At 49.7% G+C, this 27,294-nt stretch overlaps 1 protein-coding gene across 1 annotated transcript in view; it reads left to right on the plus strand.

The window, feature by feature from the left end:
* Positions 1-27,294, plus strand: part of KIF14 (kinesin family member 14) — a 185,857-nt gene that overhangs the window by 94,786 nt on the left and 63,777 nt on the right. Inside the window, exons 13-19 of the mRNA XM_075320953.1 lie at positions 7,555-7,618; positions 7,877-8,061; positions 15,902-16,004; positions 16,206-16,366; positions 17,788-17,935; positions 18,039-18,191; positions 19,268-19,394. Coding sequence (XP_075177068.1) covers positions 7,555-7,618; positions 7,877-8,061; positions 15,902-16,004; positions 16,206-16,366; positions 17,788-17,935; positions 18,039-18,191; positions 19,268-19,394 — 941 coding nt within the window. The remainder of the gene's footprint in view (positions 1-7,554; positions 7,619-7,876; positions 8,062-15,901; positions 16,005-16,205; positions 16,367-17,787; positions 17,936-18,038; positions 18,192-19,267; positions 19,395-27,294) is intronic.

Genomic DNA, 27,294 nt, shown 5'->3' on the forward strand with positions numbered 1-27,294 from the left:
CTGCTGCACCTGTGATTGAACCCCCGGCCTGTGTAGAGTCCTTTTCTAGGTCCATATCCCAGTCATTTGCTGAGTCCATGGGGCTTTTGTCCAGGACTTTGATGAATATGCATCAGCCCCCCTCACAGGGTGCCTCTACTACTCTTGACAGAGGTCTCCTATCCTCTGACCTCCGTCCATCGGAGCTCACGGAGGATTCATCATCTGATCCCAGACCCCGTCCTTCTAAGAGAAGGCGCAGGGTTTCCTCCCCCTCCCCATCCCACGGCTCTGTCTCAAGAGCTGACTCTCAAGATGAGGAGGATGCCCTCACTGGGGGCTCGGAGGCTATGTATCCCATCGATTTCTCTGAGGGTGACTCAGATCTTAGTGATTTGATTGCTTCTATTAATTCTGTGCTGGATCTCAATCCGCCAGTGTCGGAGGAGCAACTCTCTTTGGCAGAAAAACATCAGTTTACCTCGCCTAAGAGAGTGAAGAGTGTGTTCTTTAACCACTCCAGTTTTCAGACCGCTGTGACAAAACCCAGGGCCTGCCCTGACAAACGCTTTCCAAAGCGTGGTTCTGATTACCGGTTTCCATTTCCACCTGAGGTGGTCAAGGAGTGGTCTCACTCCCCAAAGGTAGACCCTCCGGTGTCTAGGCTCTCCGCCCGGACCGTTGTGTCGGTGGCTGACGGCACCTCATTTAAGGATTCCACTGACCGTCAGATTGACCTTCTGGCCAAATCTGTGTATGAAGGTGCGGGGGCCGCGTTTTCCCCGACTTTTGCAGCAGTGTGGGCTCTCAAAGCCATCTCTGCTTCTCTAGAGGAGATGCATTCCCTCACCAAGGAATCTATGCCTGAGATGGTTACCTTAACTGCTCAGGCTTCAGCTTTTTCATCCTATGCCATGTCTGCCATGCTAGAGGCTGCTCACCGCACTGCGGTGGCTTCAGCTAATCCCTCGCTATCCGCAGGATTTTGTGGCTTCGAGAGTGGAAGGCAGATGCTTCTTCCAAGAAGTTTCTGGCTGGGCTCCCTTTTGCTGGTTCACGGCTGTTTGGTGAACAGCTGGATGAAAACATTAAAGAAGCTACTGGCGGGAAGAGTACTTCCATGCCACAAACAAAGACCAGGAAACCCGCCCAGGGTAGGAATCAATCGAGGTTTCGTTCCTTTCGTTCCTCCAACTGGTCATCCTCTAAGCCTTCCGCCTCGTCCGCTAACTCAGCCAAGGATCAGAAATCCAACTGGCGCCCAAAAGCGCATCCGCAGAAGACCGCAGGAGGTTCTGCCACTAAGGCAGCTTCCTCATGACTCTCGGCCCGCTCCAGCCACGTCCTTAGACGGTGGCAGGCTCTCCCACTTTGGCGACGCTTGGTTAAAGCAAGTCTCCGATCAGTGGGTGAGAGACATCATATCTCACGGCTACAGGATAGAATTCTCTTCTATCCCTCCAAACAGATTTTTTTTCTCTCAACTCCCCCCTGCTCCAAGGCCGCCGCCTTCTCGCAGGCCGTGGCGTCCTTGCAGGCAAACTGAGTGATTGTCCCAGTTCCCGCTCAGGAACGGTTCAGAGGTTTTTACTCAAATCTCTTCCTAGTTCCGAAAAAGGATGGTACCTTCCGGCCCATCCTGGATCTCAAGCTTCTCAACAAGCATGTCCGGGTGCGGCATTTTCGCATGGGGTCTCTGCGATCAGTCATGGCCTCTATGACCCAAGGGGAGTTCCTGGCGTCCATCGACATCAGAGATGCCTATCTACATGTGCCAATCGCAGTGTCACATCAGCGTTGGTTACGTTTTGCGATAGGAGAGGATAATTTCCAATTCGTGGCTCTCCCCTTCGGGTTAGCCACGGCCCCTCGGGTATTCACCAAGGTCATGGCGGCAGTGATTGCGGTCCTGCACCTCCAGGGGTTAGCAGTGCTTCCTTATCTGGACGACCTTCTGGTCAAGGGTACATCCAGCGCAGACTGTCAGCGGAGTGTTTCGCTCACTCTCGCCACCCTAGCCCAATTCGGGTGGATTGTCAATCTTCCCAAATCCACTCTGACTCCGACCCAGAGTCTCACGTACCTAGGGATGCAGTTCGAGACTTTGCCGGCACTTGTAAAGTTGCCCTTAGACAAACAGCTGTCACTCCGGTTGGCGGTGCGCTCTCTCCTGAGGCCCCGCCGTTATACCCTCAGGCGTCTGATGCAGGTGCTGGGTCAAATGGTGGCCTCCATGGAGGCGGTTCCCTTTGCCCAGTTCCATCTGCGTCCTCTGCAGCTGGACATTCTCCGCTTTTGGGACAAGCGGCCTTCCTCCTTACAGAGGTTAGTGGCTCTGTCGCCACGGACCAGGAGCTCTCTTCAGTGGTGGCTTCGACCCCTCTCCCTGTCCCAAGGGCGCTCCTTCCTGACTCCGTCCTGGGTGATTCTCACCACGGATGCCAGCCTATCCGGCTGGGGAGCGGTACATCTCCACCACAGAGCACAGGGCACTTGGACTCCGTCCGAGTCAGCTCTTTCAGTCAATGTGCTGGAAACCAGAGCTGTGCTTCTAGCTCTCCTAGCCTTTCACCACCTGTTGGCGGGCAGGCACATTCGAGTCCAGTCAGACAACACGACAGCGGTTGCCTACATCAATCACCAAGGCGGGACACGCAGCCGCCTGGCAATGTTGGAGGTCCAACGCATTCTTCAATGGGCGAAGGACTCCAAGTCCACCATATCCGCAGTCCACATCCCTGGCGTAGAAAACTGGTAGGCAGATTATCTCAGCCGTCAATCCGTGGACGGTGGCGAGTGGTTCCTGCACCCGGCAGTGTTTCAGTCAATCTGCCGCAAGTGGGGCACTCCGGACGTGGACCTAATGGCATCCCGTCACAACAACAAGGTTCCGGTTTACGTGGCTCGCTCCCACGATCCTCAGGCCTTCGCCGCGGACGCTCGGGTTTAAGACGGGTCCGTTTTTCCGCCCGAATTCTGCGGCACTCAAATTGACGGCGTGGCTCTTGAGTCCTGGATTTTGACGGCTTCTGGTATTCCTCCTGAAGCCATCTCCACTATGACTCGGGCCCGTAAGTCTTCCTCCGTCAAGATCTATCACAGGACTTGGAAAATTTTCCTGTCCTGGTGTCGCTCTTCCGGCCATTCTCCTTGGCCATTCTCGTTGTTGACCCTTCTGTCTTTTTTACAGTCCGGTCTGCAGCTAGGACTGTCCCTCAACTCTTTCAAGGGACAAGTCTCAGCTCTATCGGTGCTGTTCCAGCGGCGTCTTGCCCGGCTGGCTCAGGTCCGCACCTTCATGCAAGGTGCGTCTCACATCATTCCGCCTTATCGGCGGCCCTTGGATCCCTGGGACCTTAACTTGGTCCTCACGGTATTGCAGAAACCCCCTTTCGAGACCCTTAGGGAGGTTTCTTTGTATCGTCTTTCTCAAAAGGTGGCCTTTCTAGTTGCCATAACTTCTCTCAGGAGAGTCTCTGATTTGGCTGCGCTCTCGTCTGAGTCACCTTTTTTGTTTTTTCACCAAGACAGGGTAGTTCTCCGTCCGACCCCGGACTTTCTTCCTAAGGTGGTCTCTCCCTTCCACCTTAACCAGGATATTTCCTTGCCTTCCTTCTGTCCGGCCCCTGTTCGTCGCTTTGAGAAAGCGCTGCATACTCTGGATCTGGTGCGTGCTCTCCGGATCTATGTGTCTCGCACCGCTGCGCTTAGGCGGTGCACCTGTCTTTTTGTGCTAACCACAGGTCGGCGTAAGGGCCTCTCTGCTTCTAAGCCGACCTTAGCCCATTGGATTAGGTCGACCATTTCGGATGCCTACCAGTGTTCTCAGGTGCCTACCCCGCCGGGGATCAAGGCACACTCGACCAGAGCTGTCGGTGCCTCTTGGGCTTTCAGGCACCAGGCTACGGCTCAGCAAGTCTGTCAGGCTGCCACTTGGACTAGCCTGCATACCTTTTCAAAGCACTACCAAGTGCATGCTCATGCTTCGGCAGATGCGAGCTTGGGCAGACGCATCCTTCAGGCGGCTGTCGCCCATTTGTGAAGTTAGGCTCCGCCTACTTCTTAGTTTTTCTGTTTATTCCCACCCATGGACTGCTTTGAGACGTCCCAATGTCTGGGTCTCCCATAGGAACGATAAAGAAAAAGAGAATTTTGTTTACTTACCGTAAATTCTTTTTCTTATAGTTCCGTATTGGGAGACCCAGCACCCTCCCTGTTGCCTGTTGGCAGTTTCTTGTTCCGCGTGTTATCACCGGCTGTTGTCGTGGACAGAGTCTCCGGTTGTTCCGGTTCTTGCTCTGTTTTTACTTATGGGTGGCTATTCTCCTTCAGCTTTTGCACTAAACTGGCTAGATTTGGTTCTCCAGGGGGTGTATAAGCTCAGAGGGAGGAACTACACTTTTGAGTGTAGTACTTTGTGTGTCCTCCGGAGGCAGAAGTTAAACACCCATGGTCTGGGTCTCCCAATACGGAACTATAAGAAAAAGAATTTACGGTAAGTAAACAAAATTCTCTTTTTACGGTAAGTAACAAAATTCTCTTTTTTTTTTTCTTTTTAAACGTGCATTTAAAATAATAAACATTTTTACTCACCCGGCTTCAGCCGCGCTCTCTGCAGCCCGTGCAGCCTGCTGCTTCTAAGCCGGCTGATTACTGTCGCGCATATTAATGATGCACGACACAGCCGACCCGGAAGCAGCTGCTGCAGGGGTCAGCGCCGGCCGGATGCTGTACCGCAGGAGCGATCAGCACCATGGAGAGCGGGAGCGGGCGCAGGTGAGTTAATTTCTAAGTGCAATCACGGGCCACGGAGAACGGAGCCCGGATTGCACTTAGCCAACCCACATGTGCCGTGATTCACGGCACACGCAGGGACATGTGGGTGTTTTACACGCCAGTGAAAAACGTCTGTGTTTTTCACTGACGTGTGAAACGGGCCTTAGTTACATGTAAACTTAGGACCCTTCATTGGTATCACATCCACAATTCTTCCATCCATTGAACTTATTTTTTGGATAGTTTCTGCTTGAATGTCTTGAATGCAGGATCTCAGACTAGCCTCCCAGAGCTGCTGTTTTCATGTGACCTGCCTCCAACCCTCATAGTTTTTGCTTGACGATACTCCAAAGGTTTTCAGTAGGGTTGAGGTCAGGGGAAGCTGTTGAACACACCATGATTTTTGTCTCTTATTCCCATAGCAGCCAATGACTGTTATTCCTTGTAGCTTATGATGCTACATTGTCTGCATGAAGATGATTTTGTTATGGATGGAACGTTTTCTTCATTTAGTACCATGGAAGAAATTAGTCAGAAACTCTATATACTTTGCTAAGGTTATTTTCACAACTTCAGAGACACTGCCAGCACTGTCCCCAAAACATTGTTTCTAGTGATGAGCGAGCCCTACCATGCTCGGCTGCTCAGTACTCATAACTAGCAGTCGAATGCTCGGGTGGGCCCGACTCGTGAACCATTTATAATGGAAGTCAATGGGGAACTCCTAGCTTTTTTTTCTGGAAGTTTCCCAGCAGAATGCTAGAGTTCATCATTGACTTCCATTATACTTGATATACAAGTCGAGCTTGCCCGAGCATAGAAGTGCTTGCTCATCACAAATTACTACGCTACCACCTTGCTGACATCGCAATCTTGGATGGCCACCAACCACCACCATTTATTTCTCTATCCACCTGGATTATCCAGGGTTGCACGACACATATCAGTTACAAAAAAAAAAAAAAAAAAAAAAATTTTAGGCCATGTGTACACTAGAAATTGACTTTTTCTCAAGGAAAATCCAGACCCTCTTAAAGAATCCCGCACCTGCAGTAAACAAAATGCACCAAAACCGCAATGAAATCCGCATGTGGTTTTGCCACGGTTTGGTGGAGATTAGCCGCGTTTTTTTCGCAGGTTGGTCCCTGCGGATTTTTACCATTATCTATGGCAAAAACAGCAGGTACCTGCGGAAAAGAAGTGACATGCACATTAATTCCGCAGCTTAAAATCCGCGGGTAAATCCGCAGGTATAAAGAAATGCAGTGTGCGTACAGCAATTTATTTATACCCATTGGTTTTGCTGGGGAATGACTGCAGAAATGTTAGACACATTTTCTGTAGCAAATCCACTGTAAATCCGCAGCATGCGCACATAGCCTTAAGGCCGCTTTACACGCAGCGATATCGCTATCGACATCGCTAGCGTGCGTACCCGCCCCCGTCGGTTGTGCATCACGGGCAAATCGCTGCCCGTGGCCCACAACGTCACTCAGACCCGTCACACATACTTACCTGCTTAGCGACATCGCTGCTGCCGGTGAACCGCCTCTTTTCTAAGGGGGCGGTTCGTTCGAAGACACAGTGACGTCACTAAGCGGCTGCCCAATAGAAGCGGAGGGGCGGAGATGAGCGGAACAAACATTCCGCCCACCTCCTTCCTCATTGCGGGCGGCCGCAGATAAGAGGTTGTTCCTCGTTCCTGCGGTGTCACACATAGCGATGTGTGCTGCCGCAGGAACGACGAACAACCTGCGTCCTGCTACAGCAACGATATTTGGGAACTGGACAGTGTATCAACGATAAGGTAAGAAAAATTTGCTTCTTAACGGTCGTTCGTGCGTTTCACACTCAACAACGTCGCTTACGATGCCGGATGTGCGTCACGAATTCCGTGACCCCAACGACATCACGTTAGTGATTGTCGTTGCGTGTAAAGCGGCCTTAAGTCTTCATCTGTGTCTGCCACTGCAGCTATCTTCTTGTGAGCACTGTTTAGGAGTGGCTGAATACTAGGTTTAATCACAACTGGTGGATCCTGCACCTTGAGAGTCACGGGATTGCGGAGGCACTAGCAGCTTCAAATACCTGTTTGCTGCTTTATAATTTTATTTTAGTAGCTGCTTGTTAATCCGATGGATTTGTCTGGCAGAAACCTTCCTTATGCCTTTATCTGCATGAACCAATCTGTGCTGTGTATGCCACAAATGTCTTCACAGTACGATGATCACGCTTAGGTTTTGTTAAATATCTAATGTTTTCATCCCTTGTCCAAGGCGTTACACTATTTCACGCTTTTTGGCAGCAGAGAGATTTGTTTCTTTCCTATTTTGCTTGAAACTTGAGGCCTGAATAATAATGTAGAACGTTCTTTATTTGAGCTCCTCACCTGGCAAACTAAAGGTATTTGTGATTGATTTAACTGATCCAAAGAGACCTGAGTCACAATATCATCCATTACTTTATTTGAAAAACAGAGAATTAAATATTTATAACCCTTAAATATAATTTGCCTAATAATTTGCAACACTGTGTACCATGCACAGAAATGACTTTCACTGCTGTAATGTTTCATGGTAACTGCACTTCATTTAGTAAAAAAGTCATTGTGAACAAGATGTTCGTTTAATTCAGTTTTTGTTTTTCAATCTATCCTATTTTGTAGGGGTTTTGATTTTAATTGTTTTTTATGCATTTTTGTGTGTGTGTGTGTGTGTGTGTGTGTGTGTGTGTGTGTGTGTATATATTATATTATATTATATTATATTATATTTAAATTATATCATCTTGTTTTTTAAGGGCCTGGAAAGAAAAGCTGGAGCAGGCTGAACAAAGGAAGAAAGAGGAAACAAAAGAATTACAGGTGGGTTTTGGTCTGGGCTTTAGCTGTTGCTGACCCTTACGTGGCAGCGATGGATGTATCCGGTACAGATACGACCTCCTCTTTATTAGTTTATGGACGCTTGCTTTTCTCAGAATGCCTATTATTTTTTTTATTTTTTTTTTATGATCTGAACCTATTCAAAATGCACATAATCTTTTTGTATCATGTAGGATTGTACATTTTGTTTGTAAATATTAGTTTGCGTCCAACGTTGTGCTCATTTATCATTACTTCCAGAAAGCGGGCATCACTTTCAAGATGGATAATCGTCTACCAAACCTTGTGAATCTTAACGAAGATCCTCAATTGTCCGAGATGTTGCTCTACATGATAAAAGAAGGAAAGACCACGGTGGGGAAGTATCAGGCAGGTTCATCACACGACATTCAGCTGTCAGGGGCACTCATTGCAGAAGACCACTGGTACGTCCTGGTGTGTTATTACGAAGGGCACATTTTATAACTGTAAATAAATATATATATATTTATATACACAGTGGGTCTAAAAAGTTTACACACCCCGGTTAAAATGCCATTGGCATGTCGAAATATCATCTTAAGAGTTATTACCAAGCTTTTTTTTCCACGTTTAACTCCTTCCCTCTGCAGCCAATGTCCGTTTTTTTGTTTTTGTTTTTTTTTTAATTTCGTCCCCTCCTTCTTCCAAGAGCACTAATCTTTGATTTTTCTGTTTACATAGACTTGTCAGGGCTTGTTTCCAGTACGAATTAGTACTTTTGACTGACACAATTAATTTTATATTTTATTACAAATTTCTTTTCTTTATCGTTCCTATGGGAGACCCAGACATTGGGTGTATAGCTTCTGCCTCCGGAGGACACACAAAGTACTACACTAAAAAGTGTAGCTCCTCCCTCTGAGCCTATACACCCCCTGGAGAACCAGATCTAGCCAGTTTATCGCTTTGTGTTCAGGAGGCATACATCCACACATGCATTCTCATCTGATTTTTTTATTTTTGGAAAGAGTTTGAAGAAAAGCGGGTCCAAGTCTGGACCCCCGGCATGTCCCTTCTCACCCCACTGTGTCGGCGGTGCTGTTAAGGTTGATTCCAAGGCTGGAGCCTTACATGCCGTGCTCCTTCACCATCCCTCCTGGGCTCTGGCTTGAAGTGGGAGCCAGCACGATTCTCCATGCTTGGCAGGAGACCGGTCTCCATCCGCAGCCCTTCAGGATCCTGCTGGACAAGAGCACTCATCCCCAGGGACTTGGAACCCTGCGTCTCAGCAAGCTAAGTAGCTGAGACGTTTATATATTGGGGGTCCCTGTACTTTGTTGTTGTGGGAGAGTGTGCTGAGTGAGTTTTCTGACATTTCCGGCGGGTTCTCTGGCTGTCGCCTGAGAACCGCGCCGATGGTGCCTGCGCGCCGGCCGCACCACTCAAATTTAGGCCCCGGCTTCGTCGGAGGCCTACTTTCGGTTTCACTGCCCTCGCATGTCATTCATGCAGAGGGACAGCGCGGCTCCGCCCAGCGGCCGTTCTGCACAGGGGAGGGACACTCCTCACTGGGTACATGTCTCCTCCCCTGTAAGTCTCTTTGGCCCTCCAGATCCCGCTCTCAGAGTAGGTCCTGCCCCCTCTCTTCGCTCCGGCGCCATTTTCTCAGCGTTTTCTCTGCGATTAGCACTGGTCTGCAGCATCCCTGCTGAGGAGGTGCTTGGGGGTCCGGGCTTCGGGATCTGGAGGGCACACAACACCGCTCCAGCGGTCTGGTAAGCCACAACCTCTGGTTGTGGACCTCTGTATATACTCTCTGGGGGTCATTCTAGCAAGCCCCCACTCCAGCAGCATGTCTCACACGAGGAGCAAGGCTCCAAAGCTGTATTCAGTATGCACTGCTTGTAAGCTGCTACTGCCTGAACCGAGCACCTATCCACATTGTGTTGCCTGCTCTAACCTGACGATGCCTCAGCCTGGAATCGCACCCCCAGTGGTCTCTCCGGTTGCTCCGACTCCTGTGGCTGAACCCCCGGCTTGGGTAGAATCCTTATCTAGGTCTATCTCCCAGTCTTTTGCCGACTCCATGGGACAGCTGTCCAGGACTTTGCTGAACATGCATCAGCCCCCCTCACAGGGTGCCTCTGCTGCTAGGGCTCTCTCAGCGGAGCTCACAGAGGATTCATCATCTGGTCCCAGACCCCGTCCTCCTAAGAGGAGACGCAGGGATCCCTCTCCTTCCTCGTCCCGCGGCTCTGTTTCAGAAGCTGACTCGCGGGACGAGGAGGATGCCTTTACAGGGGGCTCGGAGGCTAACTCCATGTGCCCCATTGATCTGTCCGAAAGTGACTCAGATGTTAGTGATTTGATTGCGTTCATTAATTCGGTACTGGACCTCAATCCGCCAGTATCAGAGGAGCAACCCTCTCTGGCAGAAAAGCACCAGTTTACCTCGCCTAAGAGGACAAGGAGTGTGTTCTTTAACCACTCGTTTTCAGGCCGCTGTGATCAAGCCTAGGGCCTGCCCTGACAAACGCTTCCCAAAGCGTGGTTCTGATGACCGTTTTCCCTTTCCACCTGAGGTGGTCAAGGAGTGGGCTCATTCACCAAAGGTAGACCCCCCGGTGTCTATACTCTTAGCCCGGACCGTTGTATCAGTGGCTGATGGCACCTCTCTTAAGGATTCCACTGACCGCCAGGTTGACCTTCTGGCCAAATCTGTATATGAGGCGGCAGGGGCCTCGTTCTCCCCAACTTTTGCAGCAGTGTGGGCTCTCAAAGCCATCTCTGCTTCTCTAGAGGAGATGCATTCCCTCGCCAGGGAATCTATGCCCGAAATGGTTACCTTAACTTCCCAGGCTTCAGCTTTTTCATCCTATGCCATGTCTGCCATGCTGGAGGCTTCTCACCGCACTGCGGTGGCTTCGGCTAATTCCCTCGCTATCCGCAGGATCTTGTGGCTTCGAGAGTGGAAGGCAGATGCTTCTTCAAAGAAGTACCTTGCTGGACTCCCTTTTGCTGGGTCCAGGCTGTTCGGTGAACAGCTGGATGAAATTATTAAAGAAGCTACTGGCGGGAAGAGTACTTCCATGCCACAAACCAAAACCAGGAAACCTGTCCAGGGTAGGAATCAGTCGAGGTTTCGTTCCTTTCGTTCCTCCAACTGGTCGTCCTCTAAGCCCTCGGCCTCGTCCACCAACTCAGCCAAGGACCAAAAATCCAACTGGCGCACAAAGGCGCGTCCACAGAAGACCGCAGGAGCTGCTGCCACTAAGGCAGCCTCCTCTTGACTATCTGTCCGCGCCAGCAACGCATGTTCAGGTGCGGCATTTTCCCATGGAGTCTCTGCGGTCAGTCATTGCCTCAATGACCCAAGGGGATTTCCTGGCATCCATCGACATCAGAGATGCCTATCTCCATGTGCCAATTGCAGTTTCACACCAGCGTTGGCTACGTTTTACAATCGGAGAGGAACATTTCCAATTCGTGGCTCTTCCCTTCGGGTTAGCCACGGCCCCTCTGGTATTCACCAAGGTCATGGCAGCAGTGGTTGCGGTTCTGCACCTCCAGGGGTTGGCAGTGATTCCTTACCTGGACGACCTTCTAGTCAAGGCTTCATCCAGCGCAGACTGTCAGTGGAGTGTCTTGCTCACTCTCGCCACTCTAGCCCAATTCGGGTGGCTTGTCAATCTGCCCAAATCCACTCTGACTCCGACCCAGAGGCTCACGTACCTAGGGATGCAGTTTGAGACTCTGCCGGCACTTGTGAAGTTGCCCTTAATCAAACAGCAGTCCCTCCAACTGGCGGTGCGCTCTCTGCTGAGGCCCCGCCGTTATTCCATCAGGCACCTGATGCAGGTGCTGGGTCAGATGGTGGCGTCAATGGAGGCTGTTCCCTTTGCCCAGTTCCATCTGCGTCTTCTGCAGCTGGACATTCTCCGCTGTTGGGACAAGCGGCCTTCCTCCTTGCACAGGTTAGTGGCTCTGTCGCCACAGACCAGGAGCTCTCTTCAGTGGTGGCTTCAGCCCCTCTCTCTGTCTCAGGGACGCTCCTTCCTGGCCCCGTCCTGGGTGATCCTCACCACGGATGCCAGTCTATCCGGCTGGGGAGCGGTATGTCTCCACCACCGAGCACAGGGCACTTGGACTCCGTCCGAGTCAGCCCTCTCGATCAATGTGCTGGAAACCAGAGCCGTGCTTCTGGCTCTCCTAGCTTTTCACCACCTATTGGCGGGCAAGCACATCCGAGTCCAGTCGGACAACGCGACAGCGGTTGCCTACATCAATCACCAAGGCGGGACACGCAGCCGCTTGGCAATGTTGGAGGTACAACGCATCCTTCAATGGACGGAGGACTCCAAGTCCACCATATCCGCAGTCCACATCCCAGGCGTGGAAAACTAGGAGGCAGATTATCTCAGCCGTCAAACCGTGGACAGTGGCGAGTGGTCCCTGCATCCGGCAGTGTTTCAGTCAGTCTGCCGCAAGTGGGGCACTCCGGACGTGGACCTAATGGCATCCCGTCACAACAACAAGGTTCCGGTTTACGTGGCTCGCTCCCACGATCCTCAGGCATTCGCCGCGGACGCTCTGGTTCAAGACTGGTCCCAGTTTCGTCTGTCCTACATGTTTCCCCCTCTAGCTCTCTTGCCCAGAGTTCTGCGCAAGATCAGAATGGAGGGCCGTCGAGTCATCCTCATTGCTCCGGACTGGCCCAGGCGAGCTTGGTAACCAGACCTGCTCCATCTGTCCGTAGAGGTGCCGTGGCATCTTCCGGATCGTCCAGATCTTCTCTCACAAGGTCCGTTTTTCCGCCAGAATTCTGCGGCTCTCAGATTGACGGCGTGGCTCTTGAGTCCTGGATCTTGACTGCTTCCGGTATCCTCCCTGAAGTCATCTCCACTATGACTCGGGCCCGTAAGTCTTCCTCTGCCAAGATCTATCACAGGACTTGGAAAATTTTCCTGTCCTGGTGTCGCTCTTCCGGCCATCCTCCTTGGCCTTTTTCCTTGCCGACCCTTCTGTCCTTTCTACAGTCCGGTCTGCAGCTTGGACTGTCCCTCAACTCTCTCAAGGGACAAGTCTCGGCTCTGTCAGTGCTGTTCCAGCGGCGTATCGCCCGGCTGGCTCAGGTCCGCACCTTCTTGCAGGGCGCGCCTCACATCATTCCGCCTTACCGGCGGCCCTTGGATCCCTGGGACCTCAATTTGGTTCTCACGGTTTTGCAGAAACCCCCCTTTGAGCCTCTTAGGGAGGTTTCTTTGTCTCGTCTTTCACAGAAAGTGGTCTTTCTAGTGGCCATAACTTCCCTCAGGAGGGTCTCTGATTTGGCTGCGCTCTCTTCGGAGTCACCTTTTTTGGTTTTTCATCAAGACAAGGTGGTTCTCCGTCCGACTCCGGACTTTCTTCCTAAGGTGGTTTCTCCTTTCCACCTTAACCAGGACATTACCTTACCTTCCTTTTGTCCGGCTCCTGTTCATCGCTTTGAAAAAGCTTGCATACTCTGGATCTGGTGCGTGCTCTCCGGATCTATGTGTCTCGCACCGCTGCTCTTAGGCGGTGCACCTCTCTTTTTGTGCTAACCACAGGTCGGCGTAAGGGCCTCTCTGCTTCTAAGCCGACCTTAGCCCGTTGGATTAGGTCGACCATTTCGGATGCCTACCAGTGTTCTCAGGTGCCTCCCCCGCCGGGGATCAAGGCACAGTCGACCAGAGCTGTCGGTGCCTCTTGGGCTTTCAGGCACCAGGCTACGGCTCAGCAAGTCTGTCAGGCTGCCACTTGGACTAGCCTGCATACCTTTTCAAAGCACTACCAAGTGCATGCTCATGCTTCGGCAGATGCGAGCTTGGGCAGACGCATCCTTCAGGCGGCTGTCGCCCATTTGTGAAGTTAGGCTCCGCCTACTTCTTAGTTTTTCTGTTTATTCCCACCCATGGACTGCTTTGAGACGTCCCAATGTCTGGGTCTCCCTTAGGAACGATAAAGAAAAAGAGAATTTTGTTTACTTACCGTAAATTCTTTTTCTTATAGTTCCGTATTGGGAGACCCAGCACCCTCCCTGTTGCCTGTTGGCAGTTTCTTGTTCCGCGTGTTATCACCGGCTGTTGTCGTGGACAGAGTCTCCGGTTGTTCCGGTTCTTGCTCTGTTTTTACTTGTGGGTGGATATTCTCCTTCAGCTTTTGCACTAAACTGGCTAGATCTGGTTCTCCAGGGGGTGTATAAGCTCAGAGGGAGGAGCTACACTTTTGAGTGTAGTACTTTGTGTGTCCTCCGGAGGCAGAAGCTATACACCCAATGTCTGTGTCTCCCAATACGGAACTATAAGAAAAATAATTTACGGTAAGTAAACAAAATTCTCTTTTTTTTCCCATGAGCGATGAAATAGCTACAAATAAATAAATAAAATACAATTCTGACATTTTGTTGGGGGAATTGTTTTTACAACATACATTGTGTGGTAAAAATGACCTGCCAATATGAGTCTTCTCATCACCACAACTGCAGAGATACCAAATTTGTTTTTTTTAGTTTAGTGGTAGAAAAAACCTCAGAAATGTTAAAAAAAAATAAATAAATAAAATAATGTTTGAGTTGTGCCACCATTTCTTTAGATCCCGTAACTTTTTCAGTTGATGGGGTTGTGTGTTGGCTTATTTTTTGTGGGGCGAGACAACCTTTTTATTAATAAATTAAAATAAATAAATCTTTATTTTTATATAGCGCTAACATATTCCGCAGCTCTTTACATACATCAGGAACACTGTCCCCATTGGGGCTCACAATCTTAATTCCCTATCTGTATGTCTTTGGAGTGTGGGAGGAAACCGCAGTACCCGGAGGCAACCCACGCAAACACGGGGAGAACATACAAACACACATACAAAAATTACCGTAATACAATTTTGTTATAGATATGACATTTTTGTCGCCTTTTCCAGTATTTTCCATAATCACAGGCATAGAGGTCCTCAACAGACCCTCGGTTGTCATAGCAACCCATTGGCGCTCAACATTCACAATGCAGGAGAGCCAACGGGTGTGCAGGATGATGTGCACTCATGCCAGTGCTCTGCTAATGCCGCTCTCAGGGTTTGACAGTGACGTTTACCAGGTTAACACTATGTAGGACAGTGTCATCTCTACATTGTTCCATGGTATATGGAAATTTTGTTTACCCAGTTTCTATTAGTTATCAACAATGAGATCCCTTTGCTGTGTTTTAAGCTGTTTACAGACCATGGCTGTTGTCGTCCCCAACTATTAGAGGGGGTATACACTTATGTAGCCACATTATTTTAGTTTTGTTATTTTTATTTTCCCTCCAATAATATATTTCCAATGAATTTATACAGATTACATGGTACATTAATGGGAATCTGTCAGCAGGTTTTTGCTATCTCATCGGAGAGCAGTATAATGTAGTCAAAAAGACCCTGAATCCAACGATGTAGCACTTATTTTACTGGGTGCCACGGTTCTGACACAATCAGATATTTTAGATTTAGCCCTGCAGCAGAGCTGAGATAGCTGTCCTGCCCAAACCAGGCTCTCTGTATAAAATGTTCTATAGACAGTGAGATGCTAATCACAGCAGGGGGCATGCCAGACAAATTGACCTAGTCCAACAATAATAATCTCCTGGTGCTAAAACAAACATTGCAGGTAAACAACAATAATATTTATTTTTATATAGCACTCACATATTATGCAGAACTTTTACATACATGCAACACTGTCCCCATTGGGGCTCACAATTAAAGTCCCTATTTGTATGTCTTTGGAGTATGGGAGGAAACCAGGGAACCCGGAGAATCCCCCAAGCAAACACAGGGAGAACATACAAACTCCTTGCAGATGTTGTCCTTGGTGGGAGTTGACCCAGGACCCTAGCGCTGCAAGACTGCAGTGCTTACCACTGAGCCACCGTGCCGCCAGCCTTTGAGGATTAGGTCCGGAGCAGCGGCTAGTAGGTGGCCTGCTAGCACCCTGGACCTAATCCTCATTCACTAGGCTCAACTACTCAGGCGCACATGCAATACCTATGCAAAACCCCCCATACCCCTGCCACAGTTAACCACACATGATAATGCCTCGATAAAGGTTCACAAATAGCCGAAACGATTGGCTTCTAAAAGGTTGCTTTTAAAGGCAGTAAAAGTTCTGAAATGATTTTGATTTGTATGATTTTTTTTAATATGACAAAACCTGGCATTTTAACACTGGACTATAGATATTGTGTAGCCACTGTATGTAAGACTTATTATGGTAACTTTAATATTGCATTATTTTTGTTTTCCTTTTAGCACCATCACAAATATCCACAGCACAGTGACCATTACCCCTATGGGAGATGCAAAGACTTACGTCAATGGAAATCAGATTTCATCTTCAGCAGTTTTGCACCATGTATGTTCCTTTTCTTATTATTTTGCACCATATTGAAGGATCCTAAAACCGTAGAATAAAATGGTGATAAAATGAAAGTGATTGGCTTTATGGCATTATGCACTCTTTACGTTAGCAATTACTAGAAATATGGAAGATAAAGTAGTGAATACGAAGTTCCATCATTATGTACTTTAAACAATAACATTTTGTAATTTTTAGGGTGATCGTGTTATTATGGGAGGTGATCATTACTTCAGATTTAATCACCCCGTTGAGGTCCAGCAATTGAGAGGCCCCTCAAGAATCTCAACTCTACCATCAGAACGGCCCAAGGACTTTGAATTTGCAAAGAATGAACTCCTTCATGCACAAAGATCCAAGTAAGAGGAAACATTCTTATTAGTTTTAGCTAAAGGTGACATTAGAATCCGATCTGTTGTCATAAATACCGTATTTTTCGGACTATAAGACGCACCCTGGTTTTAGAGGAGGAAAATAGGAAAATAAAATTTTAAGCAAAAAATGTGGTCATGACGCACTGTCATGGGGCGAGGATCTGCTGCTGACACTGTTATGGGGGTAATGTCCCCAAATTCTCTACTAAGGTGCCGCTGCCTGGTATATACAGTATATGTCCCTCATCCTGCTATATACCGTAATCCTGCCATATGGCTGCATCCTGCTATATACTGGCATGTGGCCGCATCCTGCTATATAACCCATCATGGCATATGGCCCCATCTGGTTCATAATATGCCCCCATCTGGTTCATAATATGCCCCCATCCGGCTCATAATATGCCCCCATCCGGCTCATAATATGCCCCCATCCGGCTCATAATATGCCCCCATCCGGCTCATAATATGCCCCCATCCGGCTCATAATATGCCCCCATCCGGCTCATAATATGCCCCCATCCGGCTCATAATATGCCCCCATCCGGCTCATAATATGCCCCCATCCGGCTCATAATATGCCCCCATCCGGCTCATAATATGCCCCCATCCGGCTCATAATATGCCCCCATCCTGGTGTATGGCCGCATCCTGTGGCACATAAAAAAATAAACGTTCATACTCACCTCACTTTACCTCACTCCCTGCAGCATCACTCGTCCCCCCCCGTCTGTGTCAGCGGCAGCGCCGCTGATTGGAGCCGTCCTCATTACCCTGCTGGATCGCGATCATCTTCTGTGTCTGTGCCTGTGGCTGCGTGTGGACACGTGCGCACAGCGATGACGTCATCGCTGTGTGCACCGCTAGTCTCCACTCAGCCGCCGGCACAAACACAGGAGATGATCGCGATCCAGCAGGGTAAGGGGGACGGCTCCAATCAGCGGCGCTGCCGCTGACACAGACAGGAGGACGAGCGATGCTGCAGGGGAACGGTGAGTACTGTACACTGATTCACTGCTCCCCGCGCTGATGATGATCCACGGGGTGCAGTGAATACAGCCGCACATGATCACTCCAGGCCGTAGTTGCCAGGGGTGATCATGCGAGCCGGCTGTTTATCCCCCGCCCATCATCCCGCCCACCTGTCAGCGCCGGCGTCAGCGCTGAGGGATGATGGGCGGGGGATGGGCGTGCATATTAAATGAGCGGCTCCACGTGGTCACGGCAGGCTGCTACAGCCTGCTCGTGCCCCCGATGACCCGCTCCACCGCAGCACCCACATTCCCCGCAGCCACATTCAGACCATAAGACGCACCCCCCACTTTCCCCCAACATTTGGGGGGAAAAAAAGCGCGTCTTGTGGTCCGAAAAATACGGTATACATATATCTGACTTTTGCATTGTAGGTTAGAAGAAGAGATCGAGGAAGCTCGACTGAGGGCAAAAGAGGAAATGATTCATGGAATCCAGATTGCAAAGCAAATGGCACAACAGGAGCTGAGCTCCCAGAGGTCGGCGTACGAGGACCGAATCCGAGCTTTGGAGACCGTGCTGGTGAGCATCATCTGCTGCTTGAGTTCATGTGTATTAAGTATTCTGAGTCCTCTACATCACTCCATGAATTGTTCCTCTGCTTTATACCCAACTATATGATTAGAAAGAGGAGACTCTGAAGAAACAACAGCAGGAGATAAGCAGCAAGAAAGCTGTGAGCAAAATCCAGGAGCTCGAAGAAACAAAGATGCAACTTCAGCAAGAAGTGCAGCTTAACAAGAGGAGACTTGAGATGGAGACGATCGCAACTAAACAGGTAGATGGTTGTGTGACAGACAATAGATATTTTATCTATTATTACCTGTCCATGTAATTTCCTGCTATTGAAGGGAACCACAGTCACCATGAAATACTGACGGTATTCTATCACAAACTTCTGTTAATCTGAATTGCTGCTGCGTTTGCCAGGCAGAGGGAGAAGGGTCCTCTGAGCAGTTACTTCTTATTTCTCCCCTCTGTTCTTTCACTGACCGTGAGCAGAGGTCTTGGAGCAGATCCTTGCGGTCTCAGCCAGTGTTTGCAGACAGTATGCGCTCTTCTAAAGGCAAGGTTACTTACCCTGTATGTAAAGACTGGTAATCGGGAAGGAGCGGGTGGCTCTACTTACAAGCATAAAGGGAGAAACATGTCAATCAAGTTGAGTTTGGTGGAGAGAAGCCAGAGGGAGAATTTCCGCAGACTCCTCTCCTTGTGTCCGGCTTTTTTTTTCAAACCTGGATGCTTGTCTGCATTTTATGCTGCCCATGGTTAAACATCCGCAGAAACAAATGTCCTCACCGGATAAAGCACAACCCCTTAATAAAGATGGAGTCAACAGGTGCAAACACTGATGGAGCAACCACTCACACACTGCCACTCCATGGAGCGGGTGATTGCTTAGTATTAAAATTGCACACAAATGGCTTGTATAGGGCGCCGTTCACACATGTAAGTGCACTGCTTCTGGCTTACAAAATGGTTAAAGCGGCAGCATTAAGCTCCTTCAAGCTAGCCACACATAAATACACTCATTAGGCCAAAGCAATTTTTCCTGACTCCTCAACACCTGTATCTAGCATGTTTGTTTTTATTAGGGTGATGGGAATAAAGGATTGGGCATGTGCAGCACTTCTTATAAATCAGTGGGTCGGACTAGCATTTGTGTCTTGTGTTTCGCCAGCCTGTGCTGAAACCAAGAGCCATATGAAGTCAGACACTTGGCTTTGTGGATGTCTGTTCATGTGATTTTCCATTTTAAATATACTTTTGAAAATATTGTAACTTATTTAAAACATAGTAAAAATCTTGGGGGGTAAAGCCATCAGTTTGTCACAGTGATTTTTCTGCCTTTAGGCTTTAGAAGATCACACTATACGGCATGCCAAAATCCTGCAAGCTCTGGAGATGGAAAAGCAAAAAATTGCTAAAGAAGTGGAAATGCTTCAACACGAGAAAAACAACAGAGACCGAAATATGTCAGGTACATGAAAGTGCTCTTTATGTGGAAGACTTGGCTATAAGTGTAGAAAAGTATGTTACATTGGGCAAGTGTGCCATTCATGGTGCACAAAGATTACCATATTTCTTCCCTGGACATGCAGCTTTCTTCTCTATTTACATGTTAGCAGCCAATATCTCCTAGTCTCCTAAGTAAACTACAGGGATCAGTGTTTGAGAACTATGGGGCGGTCTAAACATATGTCATTTGTGGGGCTGGGGGGAGTTGAGATTAGAAAATCAAGTTTTAAGACCCTCGTCAAGCAGCAGTAATCTATGTCTGGCTAACGAATGCCCAATGAGCCACCGCCTACCTGCCGTCATCCTGATGCCTCTTTTTGATGTCTAAGTCCAACATGATCACTTTGCGTTGTGACGTGCATGATGTCACCCCAGGCCTACTAATCAGAAGAGGCGACAGCTCTCCTGTCTGGCCATCATAGAATATACATATCTGGACCAGGCTTCAAATCGCTTCATGTCTAGTGGGGAGTCAAACAAAAGAGGCTCCTAATTCACATGTAGCTCAGAGTCTCTTTGTAGTGTCAAGCTGTAGTCCAGTGAAGTTTACTCGTCTCTCTTTGTACTGAGCCAATCTGCTTAGGTGACCACATTTAAACGAGAGGGCCCAACACCCTGATGTGCGGATTCACAGATAGTGATATATAGGGATGAGGAAAGGGAACATATCCCACAATTATCAATGTATGATAGAAAAAACTATCGACTCTTTTTGTTATATACAGAATGTTTCTGGGAAAGCTGTTCTACATCAAATATGGCTGCTAGAACCGATCTCACAGCAGGTTGGGGTCCAGCCCTCCCCCTAGATTTGGGTAGAGGTACCTGATGCTTCTATATGATTGTCCCCATAGGGTGTTATTGGTAATCCGTTCATTTTTTTTTTTTTATCTATAGTTACAATGCTTAGAGTTTTATCCACATAATATGTTCATCATTTAAATGTGTGCTGGATGATAATTTGAGAACGGCGCTCTGGAGTCCCCTGTTTGCATGCAATGATGGTCAAGCATTGGTACCACCACTCTAGTCATTATCTGACAGGAGTGGGTAATTCATTTTCCCAGGGGGCCACATGAGAGATCGTAACTGGTGTGGAGGCCAAACAAATAGGCTAAAATTAATTCTGCTCAATAATAATAATTAATAATAATAACCGCACATTGATTATAATTTATATTCATAGTCATTGTATTGTTTAATATTGAGCAGCATTAAGTATGCTTCCATCCCCCCCCCATATACCGTATAAGCCTCCATATAACTCCCTATATACAGTGTGAGCCCACCACATAGGCTTTGTGTAGGTGTATAGGAAGCTTTCTGTATATACTATGTGCCACCATAGAGCCTCCTATATATAGTACTAGCCCCACATAGTCTCTTATAAACAGCATGATCCCTCACATAGCCTCCTATATATGTAGCACCCACAGGGCAGGGGTTAAATACTCATCGCCGAGCCGGAAATGTCGGGTCTGGGATGTCACGGGTGGCCCTGCCTAGCTTCGTGACCCCAAGGTGTACACCAAAAGGGGTGAAGAATGGTGGGAGTAGTAGTTGTCTCGTGACGCCACCTGTGGTGTGCGGCTAGGTATTAGCCGCCGCTACGGGTGCTGCCCTCTGGGGCGGATGGTGTCACAGCTGGGTTGGTTCAGCTCCCCACAGGTGGAGTGGTCCCCAGGGAGGATGATGAGGTGGTAGTCTATGGTATTATACACTGGGATGCGGAGCTGAGGACGACGATAGTAAATGGACAACACAGGCCCGTAGTTTCCTTTACCTTTCTTTGTCGCTCTATTGGGAGACCCAGACAATTGGGTGTATAGGCTATGCCTCCGGAGGCCGCACAAAGTATTACACTCAAAAGTGTTAAGCCCCTCCCCTTCTGCCTATACACCCCCCGTGCTCCCACGGGCTCCTCAGTTTTATTGCTTTGTGCGAAGGAGGCAGACCTGCACACATAGCTCCACAGATTGGTCAGCAGCAGCTGCTGACCAGGTCGGATGGAAGAAAAGTGGGCCCATATAGGGCCCCCAGCATGCTCACTTCTCACCCCACTCTTGTCGGCGGTGTTGTTAAGGTTGAGGTACCCATTGCGGGTACGGAGGCTGGAGCCCACATGCTGTTTTCCTTCCCCATCCCCCTCAGGGCTCTGGGTGAAGTGGGATCCTATCGGTCTCCAGGCACTGAGACCGTGCTTCATCCACAACTCCTGTGGAGCCTGCTGGATAGGAGCCGGGTACCGTTCAGGGACATGGCCCTGCTACTTGAAGGTACTCTGTATCCCTGTGGGGACCGCGCACGGCAACACCTCAGCTTTGCTGGGTGTGCTAGTGCACCGGGGACCACGGCGCTGACCGGATAAAACTGTGCCATTACACACTCAGCGTCGCTGAGTGTGTTTATATGTAGGGGCTACCGCGCTAACCGCCGCTGCCATGGGAAACTGCGGCGCAGCTGGGACTTGTAGTTCGCCGGGGACTTCAGCGCTAGCCGCGCTTTTACGGCGGCCACGCTTATACTCGAGTCCCCGGATTTCTTGCGGCCTAGTTTCCTTTTCTCCCGCCCCCAGCCCTGACAGGCAGGGGAAGGGCGGGACGCTGCACGGAACGAGCAGCACTGAGGGCTGGAGTATGATTTTCATTCTCCACCTCCCTCACTGTGCACAGTGTGAGCACCAGTTCCCGCACTTTCTCGGCCACGCCCACGGCTCCCTCCTCTCGTCAGGACGCCGCAGCCATTCCTGTCAGCTCCTCCGACGCTGCAGAGAGGGACAAACCCTGGGAGACCCAGACAACCACCAAGGCGGCACACGCAGCCGGCAAGCCTTCCAGGAAGTCCGGCGGATTTTGATGTGGGTGGAAGCCACGGCCTCCACCATATCCGCAGTTCACATCCCAGGCGTGGAAAACTGGGAAGCAGATTATCTCAGTCGCCAGGGCATGGACGCAGGGGAATGGTCCCTTCACCCGGACGTGTTTCAGGAGATCTGTTGCCACTGGGGGGTGCCGGACGTCGACCTCATGGCGTCCCGGCACAACAACAAGGTACCAATGTTCATGGCACGGTCTCAAGATCCCAGAGCTATGGCGGCAGACGCCTTAGTTCAGGATTGGTCGCAGTTTCAGCTCCCTTATGTGTTTCCTCTGCTGGCACTGTTGCCCAGAGTGTTACGCAAGATCAGGGCCGACTGCCGCCGCGCCATCCTCGTCGCTCCAGACTGGCCGAGGAGGTTGTGGTACCCGGATCTGTGGCATCTCACGGTCGGCCAACCGTGGGCACTACCAGACCGAACAGACTTGCTATCTCAAGGGCCGTTTTTCCATCTGAATTCTGCGGCCCTCAACCTGACTGTGTGGCCATTGAGTCCTGGATCCTAGCGTCTCCAGGGTTATCTCAAGACGTCATTGCCACTATGAGACAGGCTAGGAAACCAACGTCCGCCAAGATCTATCGCAGGACGTGGAAAATTTTTCTGTCGTGGTGCTCTGCTCAGGGTTTTTCTCCCTGGCCATTTGCATTACCTACTTTTCTGTCCTTCCTTCAATCTGGACTGGAAAAGGGTTTGTCGCTCGGCTCCCTTAAGGGACAAGTCTCAGCGCTCTCTGTGTTTTTCCAGAAGCGCCTAGCCAGACTTCCACAGGTACGCACGTTCCTGCAGGGGGTTTGTCACATAGTTCCACCTTACAAGCGGCCGTTAGAACCCTGGGATCTAAACAGGGTGCTGATGGTTCTTCAGAAACCACCATTCGAGCCAATGAGAGATATTTCCCTCTCACGACTTTCGCAGAAAGTGGTTTTTCTAGTAGCAGTCACTTCCCTTCGGAGAGTGTCTGAGCTAGCAGCGTTGTCGTGCCAAGCCCCTTTCCTGGTGTTTCACCAGGACAAGGTGGTTCTACGTCCGGTTCCGGAATTTCTCCCTAAGGTGGTATCTCCCTTTCATCTCAATCAGGATATTTCCTTACCTTCTTTTTATCCTCATCCAGTTCACCAATGTGAAAAGGATTTGCACTTGTTAGATTTGGTGAGAGCACTCAGACTCTACATTTCTCGTACGGCGCCCCTGCGCCGCTCGGATGCACTCTTTGTCCTTGTCGCTGGCCAGCGTAAAGGGTCACAGGCTTCCAAATCAACCCTGGCTCGGTGGATCAAGGAGCCAATTATCGAAGCTTACCGTTCGGCTGGGCTTCCGGTTCCCTCAGGGCTGAAGGCCCATTCTACCAGAGCCGTGGGCGCGTCCTGGGCTTTGAGGCACCAGGCTACGGCTCAGCAGGTGTGTCAGGCGGCTACCTGGTCGAGCCTGCACACTTTCACGAAGCACTATCAGGTGCATACCTATGCTTCGGCGGATGCCAGCCTAGGTAGACGAGTCCATCAGGCGGCGGTTGCCCACCTGTAGGAAAGGGCCGTTTTACGGCTCTCTTACGAGGTATTATTTTACCCACCCAGGGACTGCTTTTGGACGTCCCAATTGTCTGGGTCTCCCAATAGAGCGACAAAGAAGAAGGGAATTTTGTTTACTTACCGTAAATTCCTTTTCTTCTAGCTCTAATTGGGAGACCCAGCACCCGCCCCTGTTTTTTTGTGTACACATGTTGTTCATGTTGAATGGTTTCAGTTCTCCGATATTCCTTCGGATTGAAGTTACTTTAAACCAGTTTTTAATTCTTTTTCCTCCTTCTTGCTTTTGCACCAAAACTGAGGAGCCCGTGGGAGCACGGGGGGTGTATAGGCAGAAGGGGAGGGGCTTAACACTTTTGAGTGTAATACTTTGTGCGGCCTCCGGAGGCATAGCCTATACACCCAATTGTCTGGGTCTCCCAATTAGAGCTAGAAGAAAAGGAATTTACGGTAAGTAAACAAAATTCCCTTCTTTACTGGTCAGATGTTATGGTCATAAACCAAATGCAATATCAGGTAAAGAATTAATTCATTAACCAAGAAATATTTTACCTAAAAAATCATTTTTATTCACAAATATGCCACAAACAAGGTACACATGTTAAAATAAATTAAAATATGGTGAGAAGGAAAGGTGGGAAACACAAACCCTTGCTCCTCACCCTTCCCATCATACAGGGGTCGGCGTCCTAAGCTTTAATGACGCCCCTGTTCCTCGTCGGCTGAGGTCCTATAATAGCCCTCCACTCACACTAAGAACCGTGTGCCCTAATTCAAAGTGGGTAAAGTGAGACACCCAAGGTAAGGCCCATATAGACAGTGTGTGACATTAATTAAGTCCAGATACTAATTTACTGTCAAACAATGTCATAAATATACTATGGGGGAGTTATTTACTCAGTCGACTGTCAGTCTAAAGTATCAAGTCATGAAACTGCTGTTGCATATGTCCAGGATGCACCCTACGCGTTTCGCCCTCTTATCAAAACAATAGGGCTCATCAGGGGTATAGAACAAAAGATCCTTGACAATTGAATCACAGCATCAACCTAGAACAAAACATAAATATAATAATCAAAAAACACTGTTATCACCTTCAGAGTAAATGATTGTGTCCATAATGCAATATAGGTAAAAAATATAGGGAAAAGACAAGGATAGTACTGACCGGTAATAAGTTGAACCAGAACAATCTTATTTCTTCGGCGCTCCATTGGGAGACCCAGACGATTGGGTGTATAGCTACTGCCTCCGGAGGCCACACAAAGTATTACACTAAAAAGTGTAAGGCCCCTCCCCTTCTGCATATACACCCCCCGTGGATCACGGGCTGCTCCAGTTTTCTGCTTTGTGCGAAGGAGGTCAGACATCCACGCATAGCTCCACTGTTTTTAGTCAGCAGCAGCTGCTGACTATGTCGGATGGAAGAAAAGAGGGCCCATACTAGGGCCCCCAGCATGCTCCCTTCTCACCCCACTTTTGTCGGGTGTTTGTTAAGGTTGAGGTACCCATTGCGGGTACGGAGGCTGGAGCCCACATGCTGTTTTCCTTCCCCATCCCCCCTCAGGGCTCTGGGTGAAGTGGGATCTTACCGGTCTCCAGGCACTGAGACCGGGCTCCATCCACAGACCCGGAGATCCTGCTGGATATGGAGCTGGGTATCGTCAGGGACAGGGCCCTGCTACATTAAGGTACTCTGTGTCCCCGTACACATGGCGCACACACACACACCAGCATTGCTGGGAGTGCTTGTGCGCCGGGGACAACAGCGCGGAGCGCTTGTGCTATTATTCACTGCAGCTTAGCTGAGTGAATTTATGTGTTAGAAACTGCCGCGCCGGCCGCTGCTGGGTGTTTTACACTGTGGCGCGGCTGGGACTTGTGGTGCGCCGGGGACTTCCGCGCTGGCCGTGCACAAGGACGGCCGCGCTTATTACTCGAGTCCCCGGCTTTGCGGCCTAGTTTTCGCTTCGTTCCCGCCCCCAGCCCTGCCAGTCAGGGGAGGGGCGGGACGCTGTACAGACAGTCAGCGCCGAGAGCTGGAGTCTGCTTTGCATTCTCCAGCCCCCTTCACTGGACTCAGTGGGACGCCAGTTTCCCGCTCTTGTCTGGGGCACGCCCACGGCCCGCCCCTCTTCACAAGACGCCGGCAGCCATTCCTGCACGCAGTCTGGGCTGGAGAAGGGAGACAAGCTCTGGGCAACCAGTCACAGGATTCGGGCGACCACACACCCGCCTTTGGGCGGGCGGTAAGCAGCACCTGAAGTGCTGACCCCACTAATGCCATTTATACTTTATGCCTAGATGGCTAGACTACAGCAGCAAAAAGCAAGGGTGCTAAGGCACAGGCTTTCTAGGCTGCTTGTATTGCATGTGCTGAAGTGTTCATTTGTACTTTATGCTGGTATGCTATACACTGCACTGTACGGTCGCTATTCTTGGCTATATACTCCTAGATGGCTGGACAACAGCAGCAAAAAAGCAAGGGTGCTGAGACACAGGCTTTCTATGCTGCTTGTACTGCATGTGCTGAAGTGTTCATTTGTACTTTCTGCTTGTATGCTATACATTGCACTGTACGGTCGCTATTCTTGGCTATATGCTTCTAGATGGCTAGACAACAGCAGCAAAAAAGAAAGGGTGCCAAGGCACAGGCTTTCTATGCTGCTTGTACTGCACGTGATACTGTTCCACACGGCAGGTTCCACTGTCCCCATTGTGTGCAATGCTTCCCTGTATCACTTGGTCAGCCGGGGTCTATGCTAGCGGTGGCTAAAGGAACCACCTGTGAACCCTGTCCAGGGACAGGGACGGAGTTGCAGTTTCGGCTGATAGGTCTGTGACTGTGACTAACATCTTAGAGACTATGCAGTCCAGACGGACCATGGGCAATGTTGATACGCCCTCATTTGGAACAAATCAGTGCTCCGGGGGGGTCCCATGCATCCCAGGGCGCAGACTCTGACACGGACGACAGTCCCAGACAGCCTAAGCGAGCTCGCTGGGAGCGGCACTCGGCTTCATCACTGGTTAGGGTCCCAGCGGGACTCTCTGTATGATGAGGCAGACGTACCTGATCAGGACTCTGATCCTGAGACCGCTCTCAATCCGGATACTCCGGATGGTGACGCCATAGTGAATGATCTTCTAGCGTCCATCAAGGGAATGTTGGATATTTCTCCCTCAGCTCCTCCGGTGGAGGAGTCAGCTTCACAGCAGGAGAAATCCCTTTTCAGTATCTCAAGCGTATATTGAGTACTTTTCCGGCCACTCTGACTTCAGAGAAGCAATCCGGAAACACCACACTTATCCAGATAAGCCTGACGTGGTCAAGCGCTGGACCCAGTGTCCAAAGGTGGATTCCCCTATCTCCAGCTTGCGGCTAGATCCATAGTTGCAGTGGAAGATGGGACTTCACTTAAAGATGCCATTGACAGACAGATAGTCCTCTGGTTGAA

This window comes from Anomaloglossus baeobatrachus, chromosome 8, assembly GCF_048569485.1.
Source record: "Anomaloglossus baeobatrachus isolate aAnoBae1 chromosome 8, aAnoBae1.hap1, whole genome shotgun sequence".
Classification (NCBI taxonomy): Eukaryota; Metazoa; Chordata; class Amphibia; order Anura; family Aromobatidae; genus Anomaloglossus; species Anomaloglossus baeobatrachus.